General features: G+C 32.1%; 1 protein-coding gene across 1 annotated transcript; it reads right to left on the bottom strand.

Annotated features, from left to right (window-relative positions):
* Window positions 1-8,362: 8,362 nt before the first annotated feature.
* On the bottom strand, window positions 8,363-14,032 carry LOC134727241 (uncharacterized). Its single transcript, XM_063591619.1, has 3 exons — window positions 13,817-14,032; window positions 10,644-10,664; window positions 8,363-8,683 (listed from the first exon to the last, which is right to left on the bottom strand). The coding sequence occupies exons 1-3, from the start codon at window positions 13,971-13,973 to the stop codon at window positions 8,409-8,411; spliced, it is 453 nt and encodes a 150-aa protein (XP_063447689.1). The 5' UTR covers window positions 13,974-14,032; the 3' UTR covers window positions 8,363-8,408.
* Window positions 14,033-26,528: the final 12,496 nt, after the last annotated feature.

Genomic DNA, 26,528 nt, shown 5'->3' with positions numbered 1-26,528 from the left:
TTGGTTAATATAACAACAAGAATACCAAGTATCCCTTTCTTTTTAAAAATTGCTGAGTCTACTTTATACGTTAACAATATACGTTTCCTCTCAAGTTAAGCGATGTTCACATCTCGTAAATAGAAGGAAGAAAAAGACCAATGTAAAAGTAAAAACAAAAAGAATACCTTTAATTCTCAAAAGGCGCGAGACAGACTGTGTCAACATGATAACATTCTCCTGATATGCCTTACCATCCTCCATTATAATGTACACCTAGTTAAAATGTCACAATCTAGAAAAGGAAACAGACGGAAGACAATAGACCAGACAGCTATACTGTTTTTAAAAGACAAAAGGTTGCAAAGACATGTTGCAAGTGAGTTGAGATATAGACACATCGTACATGTCAACAAAGTCGTATTGGTAACTACAACACGTTCTGTAAATTAGATTCCAGTCCTAATAACTGTTGGAGCAGGTTTTATGCTCTTCTATTCCGTTCTTAATTTGGCCTTTTTAACTTTTTTAGATTCGAGCGTCACTAATGAGTCTTTTGTAGACGAAACACGCGTTTGGCGTAAATACAAAATTAAATCCTGGTATCTTTGATGAGTTTATTTACAAACCAGGTTTATGAAGTCAGTATAGTCTGAACATGCAGGAACGTAATGTATTAACTGGTATATGTAACGCCATACGATTAATGAGTGGGTATGTGTTACTAAACTATAATCATGGTACCTATTTGCTGATATAAAGAAATTTAACAATTTGAAAATTGAAATCATTACGTTTGTCATATATTGCAGTTAAAGGTTGTTTATTTGTGTTACAATCGAAGAATAATATGAAGCAGAACTTTTAGAAGTATCTCCAATCTCAAGTTTACTGGGATATATGCATATGTTGGAACTCATTAAAATGCGGGTTATTCAGTGGTGGCATTGATTTTAGTAGGTTAAATGTTGGCACTCTTAAACTTGTCTCTTGACTGTCCCTCTGGTATAATATTGAAAACAACATGTTAATTTCTTGCGTTCGAAGCGCTTTTCTGGATTTACCTTCATCAGGAACGCTCAAAGCCAAACATTCGAAATCCAAAGATGTATAAGTACCGAAACCGTTGAAGAGCTATATATAAAAAAATACCTGAATCAAATAGCCAAATTCATCTAAAGCCAACTTTGCCTGAGGGAGTTGAAACCTTAGTTTCTTAATAATTTATAAATTTATAAACGGACAATTTTTTTAGTTAAGATTGTTAAATCATGTCAATACCGAAATACTGACTACTGAGCTGATGATACCCTCGGGGACTGATAGTCCACCAGCAGAGGTATCGACCCAGTGATGTAAAATATTGAAAACAACACGTTAATTTCTTGCGTCCGAAGCGCTTTTCTGGATTTACCTTCATCAGGAACGCTCAAAGCCAAACATTTGAAATCCAAAGATGTACAAGTACCGAAACCGTTGAAGAGCTATATATAAAAAAATACCTAAATTAAATAGCCAAATTCATCTAAAGCCAACTCTGCCTGAGGGAGTTGAAACCTTAGTTTCTTAATAATTTATAAATTTATAAACGGACAATTTTTTTAGTTAAGTTTGTTAAATCATGTCAATACCGAAATACTGACTACTGAGCTGATGATACCCTCTGGGACTGATAATCCACCAGCAGAGGTATCGACCCAGTGATGTAAAATATTGAAAACAACACGTTAATTTCTTGCGTCCGAAGCGCTTTTCTGGATTTACCTTCATCAGGAACGCTCAAAGCCAAACATTTGAAATCCAAAGATGTATAAGTACCTGTCGTCCCTCTTTCACACACATCTGCATTTACGTATAATTGATTCTCAATGTCATCGTTTTGGACAAGGGACATTATAGGTACATCCCAACAATTATGTAATAGAAGTTACCGATGACTAAATACAACCATTAAATTAGAACCATTACAACTAAAAATACCGTATTGCAAGACAAATTCATAGGGGAAGACAAAACAAAACCTGACAAAACAAACGTTATCATCCAAAGGAACGAGCGGAAAACAACTGTCATACCTCTAACTTGGTAAGGGCAATTTTCGTATAAAGTTATTGGTTAATCTGATTTTATAGTTATAACAACATACCCATAGAAAATATCAATGATTTTTAAACAGGCTTCCTGTTATGTATAACGTGTACCTTATGCAATACAAAAAATCTACTGCAATATCAATCCTTCTAACTCAAACTGCAAAACCAATAAATATATTTTCTATCATACGGTCGGCAGGCTGATAATACCGTTTTTGAGTTATTGATTTTGGAATCAATGTGTTTTTTTTTCCATATGTAGTGTTTTATGAATGAAACACGAAATTTGTTGTTAAATTCCCAAAATTAATCATTTCAGGACTGTCGGCATGAAAAGTTGGAATGTATATTCTAGAAAAAAAAACTTGTTTTAACTTCTGGTTTAAACGGACTAATGAAAGGGCCAATTTCAGTACAAAAATGAGTTATCTATTAACTAACCATTATTTGAGTTTCTTTTCAGAACCTTGGAAACTTAACAAAAAATTGAAAATGCACAAGATTAAAAAAAGACCAATGATAATTCAGTACTTCGCAGAAAAAAGTAACATAAAAAAAACCAGAATTCTAAGGAAAATAAAAATGGGAAGTCCTTATCAAATGACAAATTCAAAACAATAAACATAATAAAAGAACTGTTAAAAACTGTCATATTACTGACTCGGTATAGGCATAGTGGAACATAACTGTGTATAAAGCTAGCTTAACCTCTCCCTGGTGTGTCAGACAAATAAAATTATATTATCTTCACAACAGTGTGTGAACAATATAATCAGAAATAATAAGTACAAATGTCAAAAATAAGGGTACGAAATTGAGAAACATACAATATATATTTTAATATCAACAAATTGATAGCCGAGATATATCGTCGTTGTGCTTGGTATAAGTGTATTATTATATGAAACTCGCAAAGAAGTGAGGGGATTTCAAATGATAATCAATTCCGAAACATAATAATGCACTAAAATTAAAACAACATACAAAAAACAGAGGCTCCTGTTTCAGGACACGCGCAAAAATGACGGGATTTGATATGTTTTGTGCAATATTAACCATCCCCTTATGCCTCTATCAAACGAAGAACAAACAAACACACAGTAAGACTCAGTTAAAAACAGTCCGAGTCCGACGTAAGAAAAGGTGACATAAGAAATAAAGCAAAATGACAACGATACATAAATTAACAAAGGAATTTAAGCAGTCAGTGACATGCCAGATCCAGATCTAAATTAAACATATTGAAAGATGATGTCTTCATCATATGAAATCAATCACGATCCCTCATGTTAAGGATTAAGTATCAAATCATATTAAAATATGAGAAGAGCATAAACCGTATCTTGCCAACAACTGTTTTTGAAATAAATGTGTTTATTTCCGATGCAAAATAAAGGAAACAGTAGTATACTGGTGTTCAAAAGTCATGAATCGATTGAAAGAAAACAAATCCGGGTTACAAACTAAATAAGACACAATATTTCTATTTTACGATTAACATTGTTAGCAATTATTTATGGTTCTTATACAACAACAAGAAGTTGTTCCAGTAAGTATTAATTACAATTGAAGTATATTGTTGGATAACTTTAAAAACTGCACTACAGATACATCAACTGCTTTACTTATTATTCTAATGATGCAAAACAATAATTTGCACTTGAATGCTCTATTGAAACCTTTAATGATATATACTACAGTTTCGCCAATTACTTAACCAAACACTTAAATATTTGAATTCACATGAAGGTGGTGCTCAATAGCGAGAGGTTATCATCCCATTTTATCCAAAATATACTTCTATCTCTTAATTCCCGAAAATTGCTAATTATTTGATTTTTTATCTAAAAAAATATTACAATTTGTAAATTTCTTTCTTTTCACATTTCAAATCAATGTATGTTGTGAAATTCATTGGCAGTTATGGATATTTCAGTCATGAATTATTTTAACTCAAAGAAAGTCAAATAATAATTGAATAATTCGGAATTATATAAATTTGAAATATTTGTGGCATTTTTCTTAGGAAAAAGAAATACAGCATCTGAAATTTATATCAAGCTTTTTTGTAAGGTTATTTGTAATAAGTGATCAATTTCTAACAATTCAACTTGTTTATACAAATAAACATTATATCATATAATGAGAAATTAGGGGAAAATGCATACTAAAGTATTTTAAATTTTGCGATCGAGGAAATAAAAATAGCGATAAAAAAAAGTTAATATTTTATCGTCTACATTATAAAATTCGGAACGTATACAAAGAATGATCAAACTTAAAAATGCTTTCCAATTGTAAAATTTCATATACTCTGAAGCAACATTCTAGCAACGACGCAATACGGATTACATATATCCCAGATGATACGATCTTCCGGGGAATTCATATACTCGTACATTTTACGGACATCATCACGAGTTGGTTGACCGTTATGGAATATTCGTTTCATAGAAGATAGCGGATATGTACATATCATTCCAACTACAATCCAGTCTCCCCCTCTTCTCTTAATGATAATAAAAGATGCGATAATCGTGCGTTTTGTCTACTAAGTACGTATTTTGAATTATGTCCTTTTTGATATTTCTGTATCAAGTTTGACTTCAAATGTGTCGCAATCGCAATCCTGGTCAACGTTTCTTGATAAGAAAATGCGACTTATCACTTCCACTTTTATGTTTTGAGTAAATAGTCATCACAGGTACCAGACTTATAATTTAATAGGCCACACCTACGTTTCGTCTTCATAAGACTCATCAGTGATGCTCAGATCAAAATAGATAGAAAGCCAAACAAGTACAAAATTGAGAAGCATTGATGACCCAAAATTGAAAAAGGTAGTTCCAAATACGGCTAAGGTTATCTTTGCCTGTGATAGTAAAATCCTAAGTATTTCGAATATAATTCATACTTTTGCAAACAGCAAATTTATGAAAATGAACAAAAGATCCCTCTTTACCAAAAAAAACCAAACATTAAACAATAGAAAAACTTTGACAATGAAAATATTCCTGACTAAATTGTCAACGGCTGTACTTGAAAACCTTAAGATTAAATCAATTTACATGTTTAATTAAACAATGATTACCAGTTAATTTGAATCAAATATATATAAATCACTTGTGTAATCCATGATTTAACACTTTTCTAAAACAAGAAGGGTGAAAAAAACAACTGGCATAGTTTCATGATTAATTGTCAGATTTGTGTAATGTAAGTCTCGGTTATTGTATAGAAAGGTATATACTATGAAAATTAGAGCGCGGGGCTATGCCCCGAGCTCTTATTTTCATAGTATATACCTTTCTATACAATATCCAATTTAGCACATATTTACAACTTGAGTAATTCTGTAATTAGTCTATTGACATGTTTTGGCTGACTGGATGTAGCTCATTTACATAGTTTTAAAAATCCACTCACTATAATATCATTGTAAAAATGGGATTTCAAAAGGCCCTTGACTTTAGAATATAAAGAAGGTAGCTGCTGGTGTAAGTATGTTTATTGATATAAAGCGTTGTTTTACTATACATGTACTTATTTACATGGTAAGATGACAAAATGAATTCACCAAGAGCAGACAATTCTTAAATTGCAGTGAAAGCTTTACATTCTTGAAAACATTTTTTTAATTTCACATAAAACCTAAAACTATCCTGAAAATGCTTTTGAATGAGTACAAACAGTTGGATCCCCCTCCCACATCTTTGGTTGAAATACCATTTAAAAATGGCTGTATCTGCCCCTGGTATGTACCCATAGTGGATAGTTTATATGCATGAAATATTTGTCACTGGACATTAGGCAACCAATTATCGACCAATTTATGACAAAATATATTAAATTGCTTTATTAATAATTTCCCTTCAAAAGATTTATGGTTGACTCTTTTTGTGTACAAAGTAATTTGCATGGAAGATATAGGATTAGTTAAAATTTTAGATTGAGTTGTACTTTAATTAAGGTATAAAGCACCATAATTATAACTCTTTATTCTATTGAATGAAACTTTTGTAATTGTCAAAACAAAATTTAGATAAAAAGATTGATTAGTAGGATGTTAAAAATCTGTTTGAAAAATATACAAACTATTTAGTTAAATATGGAACACAGAATTTATTTTTAAAATAGCCAGTAGCAATTTTTGTTCTAATATCTTGATTACAATACAATGAAATCTTTCCCTTGTGGTCATTCATGCGTAGTTACTTAGTACACGGGAAAAGTATGTACTATGAAAATTAGAAGGCAAATTCAAGCAATTTGTTTGGACGAGAAGTTGTAAGTATGTGCTAAAGATTTTCTAGCAAACGGCTTTAACTAGACCAGAAGCTTAGATAAGCTAAAGCAGTGTTATTATAATATTGTATAGAAATGATAACAGGAATTGATTTGACGTATTGGTAAAATTAATGTTGGTGCACGTAAATAGTGAACATAACACATTTCATCAAATGCTCTTTTTAAATGATCTTACAACGCATTCCTATAATAACAATTATGGCCTAATTTCATATCATAGAGAAAATGGGTTATAGCTACGTCAAAAATGAACTAGATGTAAAGTATTGGGTAATTTTGATAATTATTATATGGTTATTATAAAGTAATTATCTCCATCTGCTGTGAAACCTTAGTTTAATTGTATCACATACAGTTTTTTGAACCTGAAATAAAACGGTAACAACGAAATGTTATAATTCAATTTTTGCACACGTAACCCATTTCGAAAAGCATTCAATTAACGACAGAATCATAATACTCCTAACTTTGTTACAATGATACAATTAAATCTGATTAATTTGTATTAGATAATCCACCGTGTTGTTGTATCAACTCTGCAACATAATTTTGGAATGTGCACTTTTAAGTCTTGTCGAAGGCATTATCACGGATAATCAAATGTGATTGTGTTGCAATCAAGGTAAACTTTGCGAGGCAGTGTCGCATTTCAATGAAAAGATTATCAGAACAAGCTATTGAACTAAGTTCCAAGATAATTCGAATAATCAAAATCCTAATATCGGATGTATAATCGGACAAATTAGGGGCAACAGTAGCTTGTCGATGTTTAGTTCTCTTTCAAAGAATATGAAATAAAGATATAATAGTTACCAAAGGTACCAGGACTATATTTTAGTACGCCAGACGCGCGTTTCGTCTTCATAAGACTCATCAGTGACGCTCATTTCAAAATATTTATAAAGCCAAACTAGTACAAAGTTGATTAGCATTGAGGATCCATTATTCCAAAAAATTGTGCCAAATACGGCTAAGGTAATCTATGCCTGGGATAAAAAAATCCTTAGTTTTTTTCGTGAAATTCAAAGTTTTGTAAACAGGAAATTGATAAAAATGACCACATTATTGATATTCGTGTCAACACCGAAGTGTTGACTACTGGGCTGGTGATACCCTCGGGGACGAAACGTCCACCAGCAGTGGCATCGACCCAGTGGTGTAAATAGTTATCAAAGGTACCAGGATGATAATTTAGCACGCCAGACGCGCATTTCGTCTTCATAAGACTCATCAGTGACGCTCATTTCAAAATATTTATAATGCCAAACTAGTACAAAGTTTAAGAGCATTAAGGATCCATTATTCCAAAAAATTGTGCCAAATACGGCTAAGGTAATATATGCCTGGGATCAGAAAATCCTTAGGTTTTTTTTCGAAAAATTCAAAGTTTTGTAAACAGGAAATTTATAAAAAGGACATCATTATTGATATAGTTGTCAACACTTAAGTGTTGACTACTGGACTGGTGATACCCTCGGGGACGAAACGTCCACCAGCACTGGCATCGACCCAGTGGTGTTAATAGTTATCAAAGATACCAGGATTATAATTAAGTACGCCAGACGCGCGTTTCGTCTTCATAAGACTCATCAGTGACGACTATTTCAAAATATTTATAAAGCCAAACTGGTACAAAGTTGAAGAGCATTAAGGATCCAAAATTCCAAAAAGTTGTGCTAAATACGGCTATGGTAATCTATACCTGGGATAAGAAAATCCTTATTTTTTTTCGAAAAATTCAAAGTTTTGTAAACAGGAAATTTATAAAAATGACCACATTATTGATATGCATGTCAACACCGAAGTGTTGAAATAGAATGTATCTGTAAAAGTTAGTTACTAGAATGTGAATTTCAACCCTGACCAATTCCAATAATGAGAAAAAAAGGAAATGAAAAACCAAAAAAAAAAAAACACAATCGAACAAAATATATTTGTAATGAAGAATCGTGTTTCTATTATAGTTTAAAAAAAACCAGAGACTGATAAAGATTTCTTTTATTTTAACACAAACATTGGATAATTGCATTAGTTTTCAAATGATTTAGGACAAGCCATCCAGGAAATACGAGCTCCCCACATTTTAGTTCCTGCAAATGTGCTTATCTTCAGATTAAATCCAGATTTAGAGAGATTTGTAACGTTTGTGACCAGTCGGGAATTGGTGTTCTTCGATGAGTCATACAGATATAAGCCGTACACCAAGGCTGGAACAGCAGTAAATGGTGGGTTAAAAGTAATGTATCCTGAAGCTGGAAATTTGATCTCTGGATAGGCATGCTCGCCAAAGACTCCAGACTGACCTATGTTAAAAATAAAATATCATATTAAACACGCGAAACACAACTTATAGTATCTCCAGATTTCAAGCTGCTCTAAAGGCATCACCACTGCAGCAGGGATCGCTCAACAGGTGAAAATGTCAATGATTGGTGACAACTTGACTGGAACTTAATTGCGTTACTTACCCAGGTTATCAACTTTGTTAATTTAATTGGTACTAAGTCGTGTTATTAAGACTGGTACTTAGTTATGTTACTTAAACTTTTACAAAGAAGATTTGCTCACACTGATAATAAATAAGATAGTTTATGAAGACTCACACTTATTAGATTTTTGCTTACACTAAGAAGGATCTACATGTAAATAAATTCAACAGTAGTATACCGCTGTTTAAAAGAGGTTTACCTGAACTCATAATTAAAATGTTACCTTGCATTGAAATTAAGGTAGAAATAATCCACAATGCTTTTCAACATAAAAATGGTAGCAAACAATATAAACATCCTACTTTGGGTTACCATAGAGCATATTTTGTTTATAGTTAATAGGAAGGTAAAACATGCTACACAAAAATTGATATGCGAACAAATTATTTGCGTTTCAATGGGAAATTACTGTGGGTCTTTCCTTTCCGACCTCTCCTTATGTTCATATGAGTCAGAGTTCAGAGTTCAGAATCAGAGCTCCTTCAGAGACTTGTGAAAGGCAAGACAATAAAAGAAACTAGATCTATAATTTCACATAAAAGTATATTCATGACATTCTTTTGATTAACAATCCAAACGAATCTGTTCCATTATTATATCCCCATGAACTAGATATTAAGGAAACAACAGGCTTGTGTTCTGCCGCCTCATGTTTAGATTTAAAACTCAAATTTACTATTTTTCTATTCACGGTCATTTCAGTACCAGGGTATATGACACACGAGACGATTTTGAAATAATAAATTTTTTAAACCTTAGTAGCAATATCCCAACTTCCCCCTCATATGGTATGTATACTTCCTATCTTATTCGGTATTCAAGAGCTAACAAAGACTATGATTTCTATAAGCATGTCACACATTACCTGAAATATTGACGCCATTCAAAACGTGTTGGGGCAAATATTCAAACTATATGACACTAAGAAGCAGAGAAGTGAAAACCTCACTTGACACACCCTGTCATGCATGACATGCAACCAATTATATTATATATGTATACTGGTATATCTATAAGAATTTGATTGGTTTTGGACGTTTTGGTTGATTTTGGATGGCTTCATAACTAATTTGATCATAGCGTCACTGATGAGTCTTATGTAGACAAAACGCACATCTGGCTTATTAAATTAAAATCCTGTGACTTTTGATAACTAGTATAACAGCTCAATTTTTAAACAGCAATAGGTTTTTCTTTGGTTGTTTTCAAGCCAAAATAGGTTTTAAGAAAACTGTAGATGTATCAATGGCATGAAGTAGATTTTCGACTAAGTCCATACATCATACGAAAACAAATCAGTTTCTAATTAAAAAAAGAGGATATTCTTGATAACTGTTATGAATATGCTAATGACATCAGAAATATACCTATTTTTCTTTATCTTTCTGAGAAACAATTTAACCCAGTCGTTAATTTTATTGTGTTATTGGACTACTAATCTTCCTAAAATTAATCTCAAATTCAAAAAAATATAAGAAGATGTGGTTTGAGTGCTAACGAAAAAAACTCTCTGTCCAAGTCATAATTTGTTAAAGTAAACCATTATAGGTCAAAGTACGGTCTTCAACACAAAGCATTGGATCACACCAAACACTGAGCTATAAAGTGTTCAATGTATATATTGAACTGTCATCTTCCTGACTTGGTTCAGGCATTTCATATATAGAAATTGGAAGATTAAACCTGGGTTTAAAGCTAGCTAAACCTCTTACTTGTATGACAGAATGAGGCAGGTATCAAAAATACTGTTTCAGAATTTATCATTAATACTTACATCCTTGTCTTGTTCTTGACGCTGTAAAAAAATATAAATATTAGCTAACTAAACTCATCTTTTATTGAATAAACGTTAATATTTATAAAGGCACATCTGACGGTTTAACAAGTACATTCGATCTTTTGAATTATAATTCTTACCTTACTGTAGATGAATCAATTAGAAAATAATCTATATAAAATATGCAACATTCTTAAATCATATAATAAAGTATATAGCCATCACGACCAGCAGAAATGGGGATTAAATATAAATAAAAATCTTGACCATGGTCATCTATCTGTACTGAATGCATGCATGTTGTCCCAAGTAAGGAAACTGTTAGAATCCCGCTATCATGTCTAGCGTTGCCACATCCTGTATGTATGAGTCTGGCCGTTAGTTTTCTCGTGTGAATTGTTTAACATTGTCTTTTCTGAAACTTTTAAAACTGACTTTGCAGTATGTTCAATATTGATTATAATTTTCTATTAGATAAGAACTCGAATTAAAACTCTTACTCATTTAAATGAGCCTTTGCTCATTGATGAAGGCCGTACGGTGACCTATAGTTGTAAATTTCTGTATCATTTGTTCACTAGAGGAAATTTGTCTCATTGGCAATCCTACCTCTTCTTTTTTTTTATATAAATATAACATTTTTTCAGGTATTTAAAGATAACCTACCCCTAACATAAATATATAATTTCTCTAAAACACTCCAATATAATAAACGTTTTTAACAGAACATCTTCCTAATCCCTTAACTGAAAGATAAAACCGAAATATGCAATATCAAGAGAGCTACTATAAAAAAAACATATTTTTGATCGAAAATTTCCAGGCACCGACTGAAAATTATATTTGTTAAAAAAAAGTGCCAGAGAAAGGACTACACTTTGCAAATGACACGCACATTTGACTTATATTATCTATTATTCGAGTTAATTTGAAATTTAATACAGGAAATTCGTGCTGTGAACATCACATGGACAGTCGAATATTTTTTGATGAGGTTATGAACATAAGTAGAAATATACAGCTGTAATTGTGATATAATGTATATGTAATAACCGAAATTGGTATTTGTCATTTTTTGCCGGGAATATACAAAGTAACATCTTTTTCAACTGCTATTTCCTGAAGGCACCTCTCGTACGACATGAACATTAAAGATTCACAACTCGTTTATTAATGTCATTTAAGGTCAAGGAACAGTAAATGAGCTATGTCGCAGATTTTGCAAAAAATTTGCATACACCCTTGGCTTGTTGACCTACAACTGAAAATCGAAAAAATAATACATTTATCTCTTTTATTATCAGAAAAATTGCAGTTTGATTTCTTTTAATATGGGTGAATATTTGTATAGAAAGCACATAAAATCGGAGAAAAACCTTTTAAAATTTGTCTTAAAATCGCCAAATCTCTAATTCCACTCCATAGATTTTTCTTAAAAAACTATATATTGTTGACACATAAATTTCTGTTTTAATGATATAAAATAATCATAGGGTCACCGACTTTGTTTTTTGTCTAATAATCAATTTGTTACCTTGTTGGTAGTGAAAAACGTCAAAAATCAACGTTTTACGGCCTGAAACGCGATAACGTTACGATTATTTCGACGTTTTGTTTGATTTTTTCACAAAGAACGCAACTTTAAATGAAGTATACCGTAAAAAAGAAGTCGGTGACCCTATCTTTATTTTGCATCATTATAACGAAAATTTATGTATCAACAACATATAGTTTTTTAAGAAAAATCTTTGGAGTAGAATTAGAGATTTGGCGATTTTAAGACAAATTTATGAAGGGTTTTCGCCGATTTTATGTGCTTTCTATACAAATGTTCACCCATTTTGTAAGAATTCAATCAGTAATATTTCAAATGATGATTGAGATAAATGCATTTTTTTTCAATTTTCAGTTGTAGGTCAACGAGCCAAGGGTGTATGCAAATTTTTAGCAAAATCTGCGACATAGCCCATTTACTGTTCCTTGACCTTAAATGAGTAAGAGTTTTAATTCGAGTTCTTATCTAATAGAAAATTATAATCAATATTGAACTCTGGCTTCAGTTATCAGGTAAATCCATTACAAACAAAATAGTTAACGAAGTGAACCAATACACACAAACTATACAATTACATTTCTAAACAGAACGTTTTCAGTTTATCTTGATTTCGTTAAAGAATACACAATGTATAGTGTAAAAACACAAACTAAGAAGAGCGCTGAAAATTGTGTCTTTCAAGTTCAGACACTGCGAAATATTATAAAAAATCAAAACAAAGCGTTAAAATGTCATGAGTCCGAAGTGATTTTCTCGATTAGCCTTCATCAAAAACCCAAAGTCGAAACCCAAAGATGTATAAGAACCGAAGCAGTTGCGAAAATATATCCATATGACTATAAAAACAAAAACCTTTAATGATAGTCAAGGTCTATCTTAGGTCAACTTTGTCAGGGGTAGTTGAACATTTAGTTTCTTTATAATTTTAAAATAAATATTTTTAGCCGGCCAATTTTCGAAAGGATTATTAGAAATCACAGTCACTGAATTCTGAACTGATGAATTATTTGGGGACTGAAAGTCCCATAGTACACAGCTTTTGATTTTGCCATTTGAATTGGGACTTTCCTTTTTGAATTTTCCTCGGAGTTCAGTATTTTTGGTATTTTACGTTTCATTTGTTCTTCCTTATAACCTTTTTGAAAAAAGTTTTTGAGTTAAGAGTACTATCATTTAAATAATGCCTTAATTTTAAAGAGCAATCGAAAAAGCTAAACCAAAAATATAGATAGGATGTCCCAAAAATATAATTAATCAACTCTCCACATAAGATAAAATGAGTAGAAGGCCTTCAACAATGAGAAAAAAATACAGTTTATTACCATTTCAGAATAACATTGTCCCGAATGAATCACGCTTTAAAACATGAACGATGATTTCCCTTCATCAGCTAGAGAAATAAAATAAAATGTTTTTTTTAAATATTCATGACATTGTGTTTCAAAGTTAACAGTTATATAATGACTGAATATCTAGATAAAATTATGCAAATTACAATTAACATTTAAAACGAATATGTCAAAAACTAACAACTTAAACATTAAAGCATTATAATTTCTTACAACTTCAAAAAGACATCTTTAAAAAATCTATTAATAAATAGTATTTTACTCACCTTGATTTATCTGTTCGTTGATGTATTGTTTTAGCTCCCTGTTCAGTTGTGATGCATCAATACTACCAGTCATTGTTGCTTTTAAATGGTCAGGTAGGGCAACCATATGTGCAATTTGGATAACCAACAAAGTAGCTAGTAAAATTTTGGTGTACATTTTGACGTAATCAACCTAATTTGAAAGAACAAATTTCGCAAGTGTTTATATATGTTTGTTCATATGTATTTTGCTGGTTTTCGGATTTCCTATCTGAAGTTTCCTTTTTCCTATTTCCCGTTTCCGTTTTTTGTTTTTTTGTTTTTGTTAAGTCCAGTAGTCAGCAATATTTTATTGACCTGACTATCATTGATAAGGTCATTAACTACATTAAATTTTAATTTTTCTAAACTCTCTTTTTGGCTAAACCTTTCAAAATTATGGGTCTTTGATTGGCCTTTATAACTTTTTTTATTCGATCGTTGCTGATCAGGCCATTGTAGACGGAACGTGCGTCTGGTTTACAAATCTTGAATCATGGGGTATATGATGAGTTTCTTAACAATATATATATTCTTGGACGATGCAATATATATTATATATATTAGTGGGGTCCCAGACAGGGAATTTTCTGTGACAATTCCGGTTTCGAGTTTATATCTACTGACTAGAAAGCATATATTACGGTTCAGAAATGTCTTAATGGTTTTTTTCAATGCAGGTATTTGTTTTGAATACATTCACAATGAAGCATGTCTATATCGGCCGCATTCCTTTCTAACCAAAACTTTGCAAAATTGTGTGGCGTTTGTTGTTGTTTTTTATACGCTACAAAAGAAGAAACAAATACATCGTTTAATAAGTCTTTACTGGCTCTGTTTGAACTTTCAATATTGAATGATCATGTTGTCGGTAAACATTCTTTTACAAACGTAGAAAAAAGTACATCGTTTAATTGGGTTGAAATTAGAAACAAATGTAGCGCTTGTGCTAACAAACGAGGAACGACAAACTGTAGACGCATTGCATAGTTTGTCAAAGTTTATATGTAAACTTTTTAGACGTATGTTAGAAACAAATGATCAAAAGATATGCGCGCTTAGTCGTTTGCATCGTTTGTGTTAGACAGAAATGCACACGATCAATTACAGGTTATCTGATTCTTTATATTTTAAGGAATCTATTTAAATGCACCTTTTGTATCTTGAAAATTGTTTTTCTGTGAAAGGGGCACTAGCCAATATGGTTTTATTTCGTCAAAATAAGCGAAGAAACATTTATAATGAATTATTCACTTGCAAATAAATAATTCGACCTCATTAAATACGTATCCATGTAAAATTTAATTTAAACTGTTAGCTAGAGATAAATAGCACGTGAATTGTGTGTGTATAATTATTCAAGGGAAACATGTCAAAATCGAAAGAGAAACAAATGAAAATCATTAATTGACTAATTCTATTCACAAAACAATATTTTATACCGGTTAAAAACGATGATAAAACAGACCTACAAAATCTAAGAGCAAGAGTTGGCTTTATCTATTTTCAACTATTTACTTATTTTTATATCACTTATATGGTCATCGGAAGTATTCAGAGACCAACTCAAGCGTTAATTAAATGGCGTCTAGACTAAATTACAGGAAACTAAGCTACATATTCATAATCCGATGTTCTGTTAATTGTTTATTTTAAACTTTTTTATAATTTTATAATTTGGATAAATGTTTTACATTGTTATAATTCAAATAGTAGAATTTGAGTCAAATCGGTGAACATGAATTTGCCAGCTTGTGCCCCTTTAAGATAATATTCTCACTAGTTACATTTTATGTGTTTGTATATGTGTGTGACTTTGTTATTTTACAACACAAACATTTAAAACCCACCCATATAGGTGTAATACCACCATTGATTTTCCCCTATTAGTCTTTGTTAAATTTGCACTTTTCAAAATATTGTGCAGAATTTATATTTGTTTCAAATTAAAGAAATACTTGGCATGAGTAAAGTTTTATCCTGTCCAGTTCTATAGAAAAATTTTCACATAACATTTCATTGCATATAAGAAAATAACCATCATTGGAAGTTAACCAATCAAATTTCTCCCCTTATTCTATGTGTGCACAAGGTTTAGTCACCATGTAACCTCAAGTTTACAAAATTTTCTATAGAAATCACAAATAAAAAATAATGGTGTTTAGAAATACCAAAGACATAATATGTTTATGACACAGAAATAGTTTTACTGCAATAAAATGTAGGATTAATTACCTACAACGGTCAAATTCAAGGGAATATTTTTTTTAGACCTACTTTCATGATTTGGTGGTGTTACACCTATATGTTCCGCATACATTAAGGATTTTGTAATTAGCTGTGCATTTTTTTTTATCGTGTGTGTAATAAATCACAATAACACTTTAAAAATTTAATTCAAGTATTTGAAGTATAAATTGCGTGATTTTATACTAAAAATGTAATATTGACGGATACACGTCATTGTTTTCCTTCTGTGAGTCTTTCACATGCTTTGGTGTTATGTATAGATATTAACTAAGTCACACTGTAACAGGATTATTGAGGTTCCAATTGAGGATAAATATGTGGTATATACCCCGGCAGGTTCATAAATATGTCGTATATACCCCGGCAGGTTCATAAATATGTCGTATATACCCCGGCAGGTTCATAAATATAATACTGACATCTCGATGTTGTCATTAAACTCGACACATTGATAATCCGTAGTATATAAATAAACATGAATCTGATGTACAGTAGTTGTCGTTTGTTTATGTAATATATACGTGTTTCTCGTTTCTCGTTTTGTTTATATAGATTAGACCGTTGGTTTTCCCGTTTGAATGGTTTTACACTAGTAATTTTGGGGCCCTTTATAGCTTGTTGTTCGGTGTGAGCCAAGGCTCCGTGTTGAAGGCCGTACTTTAACCTATAATGGTTTAATTTTTAAATTGTTATTTGAATGGAGATTTGTCTCATTGGCACTCACACCACATCTTCCTATATCTATGAAAGCTGGATTTTATGCTATAGTTAGAGGAGGGTATAAGGCGTCAGCGCAATGCTAGGCGGTGTTGTCAGTGATGTATGACGTTAAAACCACAAGATGCAGCACCGTTTAGGTAGGTTTAAAAAATCCGATCTACTGTTACATTGTTAGGTTAATTTTCTAAGCACTTTATAAATTTATTAATTACACAGATTGAGTTTGCGTATAAAATATTTTTAACATTCTACAGTAAATAAAATACATCAAAAGTCCCAAAAAGGCACACTTCAATCTACACAATAATTTATCTTTACTTAGTATAATTGGCATTTATTTTTTTGTACTTTTAACACCTGGATTCCATTGTAATGTGTCGGTCAGTGATTTTATATGTCAAATGCTCGACATTGTAAATGCGTGTATTATATATTTCTATTGTTGGATGTATAATGTTCTAAAAAGGAAAGGAAAGTAAGTACAAATTATTAAGTCACTTACTAATGTAATCGATTTATTATCAGTTTTATTTCAGCTGCAAAATCTTCTTTTTTGGAAGATAATGATTTATCCATAGATTCAATTAAACTGCCCAGTTCCCGTTTTGCATATGACAACAAACACATTATTGACGTTATTGAAAACGGTTATACAATACCATTCAAAACCGAGCCTCAACACGCTGTAATTAAAAACAACAGATCGTCATTAAACAATAAGAAATTTTTTCAAGATGGGATCAGCAATATTTTACAGAAAAGAATGTATTTCTGAGGTTCAACAGGTTCCACAGGTAGTTAACCCTTTACGGTTGCATACATCAAATCAATCAAACCCAGACTTGTACTAGATTGTAGACACATAAACATACATTTGTTCAAATTCAGATTTAAGTATGAAGATACAAAAGTAGCCCGAGAAATGTTTCAGAAGGATGATTTTCTGTTTTCCTTTGAACTTAAGTCGGCTTATCATCATATTGAGATTTGTCGAATACATAGAAGTTTTTTAGCATTTTCATGGGACTTTGAAGGCAAAGTTAGATACTTTGTTTTTAATGTACTTCCATTTGGTTTAGCTACTGCTGGGTACATTTTTCAAAAGTACTACGAGAATTAGTCAAACATTTGAGATCTGAAGGCAAAAGATACATCATGTTTAGATGATTTTCGGATTTCCTATCTGAAGTTTCCTTTTTCCGTTTTTTGTTTTTCTTTACAATAACAATCTAGTCCTGTAGTCATCACTTTTTTATTGACCTGAATTATCATTGATATGGTGATAATCTTAAATAAAATTTGAACTTTTTTAAACTCTGTTTTTGGCTAAACCTTTCGGAATTATCTGTCTTTGATTGGCCTTTATATTTTTTTTTATTCGAGCGTTGCTGATCAGGCCATTTTAGACAGAAAGAGCGTCTGGTAAACAAATCGTGAGACCTGGGTTATATGATTAGTTTCTTAACAATGTATTTTTTGAACATTTCAATATATATTATATATTAATCGGGTCTCTGACAGGGAATATACTGTGACATTTCTAATTTCGAGTTTATATCTACTGACCAGAAGGCATATATATAACGGTCCACAAATGTCTTAATGTTTCTTTTCAGTGTAGGTATTTGTTTTAAAAACATTCACAATGCAGCATGTTTATATCGACCGGATTTCTTTCTAACCAAAATTTTGCAAACGTTGTGTGGCGTTTGTTGTTGTATTTTAAACGCTACAAAAGTAGAAACAAATACATCTTTGAATAAATCTTTACTGACTCTGTTTGAACTGACAATTAATGAATGTTCATGTTGTCGGTAAACATACTTTTTCAAACGTAGAAAAAAATACATCGTTTAATCAGGTTGAAGTTAGAAACATATGTAGCATTTGTACTTACAAACGACGAACGACAAACTGTAGACGCATCTTTAGCGAGTGCATAATTTGTCAAAGTCTATGTAAACTTTGCAAACGTATGTAAGAAACATATGATCAAATCATAGGCGCGCTTAGTCGATTGCATCTTTGTATTAGAAGGAAATGCACCCGTTATTTTACAACACAAACCTAGAAAAACCCACCCTTATATATTCCGCATACATGAAGGAATGTGTTAATAGCTGTGAAAATAATTTTATCGTGTGTGTAATAATTCATAATAGTTATCAAAAGTACCAGGATTATAATTTTATACGCCAGACGCGCGTTTCGTCTACATAAGACATATCAGTGACGCTCAGATCAAAATAGTTAAAAAGCCAAATAAATACAAAGTTGAAGAGCATTGAGGATCCAAAATTCCAAAACGTTGTGCCAAATATGGCTAAGGTAATCTACTCGTGGGGTAAGAAAATCCTTAGTTTTTCGAAAAATTCAAAGTTTTGTAAACAGAAAATTTATAAAAATGACCATATAATTGATATTCATATTCATAATAACACTTTAAACATTTAATTTAAGTATTTTAAGTATAAAAAATGCGTGATTTTTTATTAAAAATATAATATTGACGGATGTACCTCATTATTTTCCTTCTGTGAGCCTTTCACATGCTTTAGTGATATGTATAGATACTGACTACGTCACACTGTAACAGGATTATTGAGGTTCTAATTGAGGATACATATGTCGTATATACCCCGGCAGGTTCCTAAATATAATACTGAAATCTCTATGTTGTCATCCAATCATTTAACTCGACACATTGACAATCCGTAATATATAAATAAATATGAAAGCTGGTTTTTATGCTATAGTTAGAGGAGGGAGTAAGGCGTCAGCGCAATGCAAGCGGTCTTGTGGTTGATGTAAAACGCGTAAAGCACAAGTTGCACCGTTCGGATAGGAAGTAAAAAATCCGATCTACTCTACCATTGTTAGATCGATTTTCTTAGCACTTTATAAATTTTCTTGGTATTGTAAGACATCCAATGGAAGAGATATAATTTACAGTGTACCAGAATGCATAGAATAGGCGATATTTTTAGAAATAAGGATAACATTTATAGTCTGCAGATTTGCACGACGGTACAAATGTAAGATGGTAATATACGAAGATGATGTATGTATCACGAGTTGGTTGACCGTTATGGCATAACCGTTTTACAAATGATATCGGATATGTTCCTTACGTCGTAACTACAATCCCATTCCCTTTCATGAATGTGACCTACTGAATTAGACTATTTACCAAGTCAGGAATATGACAGTTCTTGTCCATTCGTTTTTGATGCGTTTTGTTTTTTGATTTTGCCATGTGATTATGGACTTTCCAAATTGATTTTCCTCTGAGTTCAGTTTTTTTGTGATTTTACTTTTTACCGGATTTGATATCACATAAGCAACACGACGGGTGCCACATGTGGAGCAGGATATGCTTACCCTTCCGGAGCACCTGAGATCATCCCTAGTTTTTGGAGGGGTTCTTGTTGTTTATTCTTTGGTTTTCTATGTTGTGTCATGTGATTATTGTTTGTCTGTTTGTCTTTTTCATTTTTAGCCATGGCGTTGTTAGTATGTTTTAGATTTATGAGTTCGACTGTCCGTTTGGTATCTTCCGTCCCTCTTTTATACAATCGTGTTGACCAATATTTCGACTTATAGCCTTCGTCAATGTCACTAGTCAATAATTTCAAAAATAATAACTGTTTGTGTAAAACAATACAGGTCCTCAAATATACGTGACTGTATATATTTACATCCCAAAATGAGTGAAAAATAAAACTGTGAGTATTTCTTATTGATGATGTAGCTGGCAAGTCATTTAACTGCTAGTAGTCTGTTGATATTTGTGTATTATTGTCAATTTGTTTATTTTCTTTGGCTACATCTTTTGACATCAGACTCGGACTTCTCTTGATCTGAATTTTAATGTGCGTTTTGTAATGCGTTTACTTTTCTACATTGACTAGAGGTTTAGGGGGATGGTTGAGATCTCATTAACATGTTTAACCCCGCCGCATTTTTGCGCCTGTCATAAATTTGGAGCCTCTCGCCTTTGTTGTTATTGTATTATTTTTAATTGGCCTTCAACAATCAACAAAGCCCAAATCGCATAGTCAGCTATAAAAGTCCCGATAAGACAATGTAAAACAATTCAAACGAGAAAACTAACGGCCTTATAATTTTAAAAAATTTAACAAAAAACAAATATGTTATACATAAACAAACGACAACCACTGAATTTACAGGCTCGTGACTTGGAACAGGCACGAACATAAATAATATAGTTATTTTCGGTTGCCTTACTGTGAAAAGTTGATGAGTAATGCAGCTGTAGGCAGAATTTGCTGCTGTTTTCATCACAGGAACTATATTCTCCGGAAGTACTTCTATGATCAGACTCTTCAGCCCTAACAAACAAGTTCCGCACACTATTGGGTTGCCTAAAAGCTATCAAGGGGTGCTCGGGGGAAATTTTTGTTAGTTAAGAACCTTTTTTTTTTTTTTAATTTAAATTAATCAAAAGAAATTGAAAATGGAAATGGGGAATGTGTCAAAGAGACAACAACCCGACCATAGACAAAACGACAGCAGAAGGTCACCAATAGGTCTTCTAAGGATTTATCTTATCCCATGCATAGATCACCTTAGCCGTATTTGGCAAAACATTTTGGAATTTTGGATCCTGAAAGTTCTTTAACTTTGTACGTGTTTGGCTTTATAAAAATTTTGATATGAGCGTCACTGACGAGTTTTATGTAGACGAAACGCGCACCTAGCGTACTAAATTATAATCCTGGTACCTTTGATAACTTCAATGTAGCGAGAAATTCCAGCACCAGGAGGCGTCAGCTGGCCCCTAAACAAATATATATACCAGGTCAATGATAATGAACGCCGTACTAAACTTTAAATTGTACACAAGAAACTAAAATTAAATAATACAAGACTTACAAAGGCCAGATGCTCCTAACTTGGGACAGGTGCGAAAATTCGGCGGGGTTAAACATGTTGATGAGATCTCAACCCTCCCCTTATACCTCTAGCCAATGTAGAAAAGTTTTCTTGCACTTTTGTAGAATTCTCATATCATGTTCATGTCAATCAAGTTTGAGTAATCAGTTATACAATTAAAACAAACCTTTTAAACTTTTTGGAAAAGGGTTAATATTATCAAACCAAGAGTCCCAAATGGTGAAGATGAAATCATCCCTTCGTAAATTTTACGGACGCCATCATGAGTTGGTTGACCGTTATGAAATAACCGTTTCACAAATGATATCGGATATGTTCCTTACGTCGTAACTTCAACCACCTTCGCTTTCGTGAATGTGACATACCGAATTAGACTATTTACCGGATTTGTTATCACATAAACAACACGACGGGTGCAACATGTGGAACAGGATCTGCTTACCCTTCCGGAGCACCTGCGATCACCCCTAGTTTTTGAAGGGGTTCGTGTTGGTTATTCTTTACTTTTCTATGTTGTGTCATGTGTACTATTGTTTGTCTGTTTGTCTTTTTCATTTTTAGCCATGGCGTTGTCATTTTATTTTCAATTTATGAGTTTGACTGTCCCTTTGGTATCTTTCGTCCCTCTTTTAAATGGTCACCGGATGACTTTAGAGGTCAACTCGATAATTGAATAGATGGCGTCTAGGCTAAAATACACACGAAACGAAGTTACCTATTTTCATGCCCATACCCTGTTTATTGTTTATTTTAGACTCTAATAATTTGGATAAAAAAATATTTTACACTGTTATAAATCTAATATGATAATTTGATTAAAATCGGTGAACATGAATTTGACAGCTAGTGCCCCTTTAAGAAAACAAAGGTTTTCCCCTGACAACATGGTATATAATTTATATAACATGAACGACACTAACTACTTTAAATAGACAGTTCTGTGAATTACTTGAAAACATCGCGAAACACAAACCGGACTAAGCTAAAAATAAACAATAATTGGTTGGCTCTTACACACAACGCGACCGTGTATTTTGTGATTTATAGTTGTTTCAAAAACACAATGCTAATGAGAAACCCGTTGTTTTATTTTATTTGCAAAATCTTCATTACAAAACTGACCTTCAAATGTCTTCACTGTTTAAGGCTTAACATCTTGGGCACAAGTTTATTGTATTCTGATTAGTATTAAATTTACAGATCTAACAATGTCTGACTGATGTTAAGATGCATATTATACATATACTAGTATACGTACTTATTTCAGAGCAGGATTTCCATTGTGTCTTTAAATGAAAACATTAACCATGGCGTCAAAGGTCATCGAAAGCCTATTTTGCTGTTTCACATTTTCATAGAGTTAAGTAGATCAAAGTCTACTATCCCTGGTTCATCAACTTTCTACTCAGACACTGATGACGTTTTACAAAGTCTGAGTAGGAGCTGCAAGCTCTTGAATAGCGAATAAGTTGGGAAATATATATCCCATATGCAGGTGAAGTTGGTATATTGCTACTAAGGTGGGGGAAATTTATAATTTCAAAATTAAAATCGTCTCGTTTGTCATAGATTCTGGTACTGAGATGACTGTGTAAGTCAAATTCGAGATATAAGTCTAAAAATGAGGTGGAGGAAGCTGTGTCTGTTGTTTCTGTAATCTCTAGTTCTGGGGGATATATCAATGGAACCCAATCAGAAAAGTTCGGATTGTTTATGGAAAGAACATCATCAATATATCTGAAAGTGAAATTAAATAATCTGGCTTCTTTGATCCTCTTGTTTTTGACAAGTGTCTGGAGGAACTCTGATTCATGTGAAAATAAGAAGAGGTCGGCAAGAAGAGGCGCACAGTTTGTTCCCATAGGAATGCCGACAATTTGTTGGAAAAGTCTACCTCCAAACTCAACAAATATGTTGTCGATAAGAAACTCCAGCATACTGACAACTTGTTCTTCTGTGTAGCATGTTTTACCTTTTTGTTTGTCACTATTAACGAAATATGCCTTATGAAATCCCAAAGTAATAAATTTATAGCGTATGCTACCATTTTTATGTTGAAAGGCACTGTGGATAATTTCTTTTAGGCGATTTTTCAATTTTACATGGGGAATGGTGGTATACAGGGTTGAAAAATCAAAAGTTTTGATGGAACTAATTTCAGAAAAAGGCCGAGATTTAAAATTGTCTTGAAGTTCTTTAGAATTTTAAAGAATCCACATATGGTTAATACCACTACGTGAGTAAACAGTTTCACTGCGAACAGAATTTTAGTCAATCAAATTGACAATTCTTTAGTTGAACATGAAGATGAGCCAGCAATATACCGTTTCTTGTACGGAATTTTATTAAGCTTTGGTATCCAATACAAACAAGGTTAGTCCACCGATTTGGTGTTCAATGTAATGTTTATTGAAGCCATGAAGGACTTATGATTTGTTAAAATCTCATCCTTGTCAAATGATATGTCTTTGTATGTGGGATTACCTGAGTGCTCCGTTATACCCAATTCTTTTACAAGACATTCGTAGTAATACGATTTACATACAAAGACAATATTATTTGAAGCTTTGTCCGCAGGAACAACAATATACTTATCATGAAGAGTTGATAGACATTTCATGGCCTCTTTGTCTCTGAAAACGGACTTTGGTCGATCGTTCACACAGTTTTTCAACTTGTGAATGCGTACAAAACAACTGACTGAAATTGTTTTTGACAAAGACGCAAAGAAAAAGATTTTTTTAGACAATTTTAGATTGACAAAGACGCCGATAAAACGTTTTGTAGATGAAAGTACGTACCGTTTAATGCATTCACTTTCTCGATTTGGTGACCATAAAGTTGCAGATAAATACAAAAGGAACAACAGTATGACTATATATATGTTTCCTTATTTTTTATAAAGTTTGTCTTCACAATAGATTTATGAGAGATTTACATCGGTTAACTTTGGTACAATAACTGTTAGGATTCGGTGATATTACAATCAGAAGCACAAACTGTATACTTTCAGAACCGATGCTCTAATGTCAGTAAAGTCTATGAGTGTCGATCGAGGAGATTAATTCAAAGATAATTCAGATTTACTATATCTAAAAATCATAAAGTGTAATATGTTAATTATTTTTATCAAATATGCAGTTACAAATTGTTATTCCTTGAACATATAAAATTTCGGCATCATGACAACACCGTATTCCCTGTGTCTAGCAAACCAGATTATTCAGCCTATTGTGTTAATTGGTGTTCATGGACTGTGTATCTCAACATTCTTTTTATACCATTCAGAAATTAGTAACATATTTTCTTAGATGCTCATTTGTAAAATAATAAATAAATACATGTACCCGCAAAAACGGTTTGTGTTTGAATATGTTGACGAAGCAGCGCACATAGTGATGGTGGTGTCATCTTAACACTACATTGAAATTATTAAAAATTAACAAATAAATAGTTCTACCTTCAGGTTCGTGTGTTCCGTAAAAATTATATTAGTATCATACTATACCATTGTCTTATCATAACTTTAGGTCTTTTCTTGACATTTGAATTCCCAACCTTGTATTTAACTTCCCTGGCTAAATTAATTAAAAAAACAAGTACAATATTTTTTATCTCGGTCTCTAATGCGTTTCTCAAACTTATCTTTAATAACTAGTGTTAGTCGTTTTATCTTTGTTTTATTTATTCTATGTGAGCCTAAAATGTTGTCATTTTCCACCATGATCTTCAGTCATTTGTCAATATATTAAATAGACCTATATTGTAGAATAATTTAATTTATATGTAACCTATAACAGTCAGCAAAACTAGGATAATACAAATCTATTTGAAAAGTTGGTTTTATTAAGTTGTCCAACATAGATTGTAAATAAACAGGATGTCATTAGATTCTTCATGGTAATATTTATGATATATCGATGTTATTGGTTTGATATCAAAAGGCAATAGGTGATGTTATGAACCCTCTGAAATGGTCAAGATAAACTGATTATGATAGATCCCTACCGTCACTAGTATTTCTTTATTAACCTGTAATAGTAGTTATTAACACGTTAATATAACTGATCCCCTAGTGTTTTATTACCAGGGGTTTTAGATGAAAAGCTGGTACAAGGACGACAGATATATGTTGTTAACTTCCAAATGTAATAACGATTAATCCAACAAACTCAATGTTTAATATGCCCATCATATCATCATATTCAGTGTTAACATTAATGGTCTGAAGCTATGATTTTGGAATTAAACGAGAGGCCTTTGTTTGATGTACATTCAATGAATGTTTTTTTTTCTTCTCCAACTTTATACATTACTATATCTGATGATGATTAACAATGAGAATGCAGGTTGCACTTATTTAGTATTTTTTTAATCAATCAATGAAAATGATGTGACATTTTATAAAATCAATTTAGCCACATCTGATTAGGAATGTTAGACAAGAATTCATTGGTAAGACCACCGATTCAGCATGTTGGCACAATTTTACAGGTCAAGGATAGCATTGAAAATAATATTGAGAAAAAGAAAAAAAAAAGCAAACACTTCGAGAAATAAGTATGTGTCAGGAAAACATGACCGCTCAAGGAGTTGAAATAACAAAATTTGAAATAACAAAAGTACCGAACTCTAAGAAATCAAATGGCAAGATCAAAAGCTCAAACATATTAAAAATACATACTTGACAGTTGTTATCCATTCGTTTGATGTGTTTAAGCTTTTGAAGAAAATGCATGTACTAAATTCATAACAACTGTCATATTCCTGAATTGGTACAAGAATGTTCTCATGTAGAAAATGATGT

The sequence above is a fragment of the Mytilus trossulus genome, chromosome 7 (genome assembly GCF_036588685.1).
Source record: "Mytilus trossulus isolate FHL-02 chromosome 7, PNRI_Mtr1.1.1.hap1, whole genome shotgun sequence".
NCBI lineage: Eukaryota > Metazoa > Mollusca > Bivalvia > Mytilida > Mytilidae > Mytilus > Mytilus trossulus.
Note: the sequence above shows the minus strand (reverse complement) of the source record. Positions and strands in the feature narration are given on the sequence as shown.

What these genes read in the sequence shown, in the direction of transcription:
- LOC134727241 (XM_063591619.1), bottom strand. Translation starts at nt 13,973, where the DNA reads ATGTACACCAAAATTTTACTAGCTACTTTGTTGGTTATCCAAATTGCA. An exon ending in CAACGAACAGATAAATCAAG is followed by an intron (nt 10,665 to 13,816) that starts GTGAGTAAAATA and finishes ATTTTTTTACAG; the next exon opens with CGTCAAGAACAAGACAAGGA. An exon ending in GTCAAGAACAAGACAAGGAT is followed by an intron (nt 8,684 to 10,643) that starts GTAAGTATTAAT and finishes TTTTTAACATAG; the next exon opens with GTCAGTCTGGAGTCTTTGGC.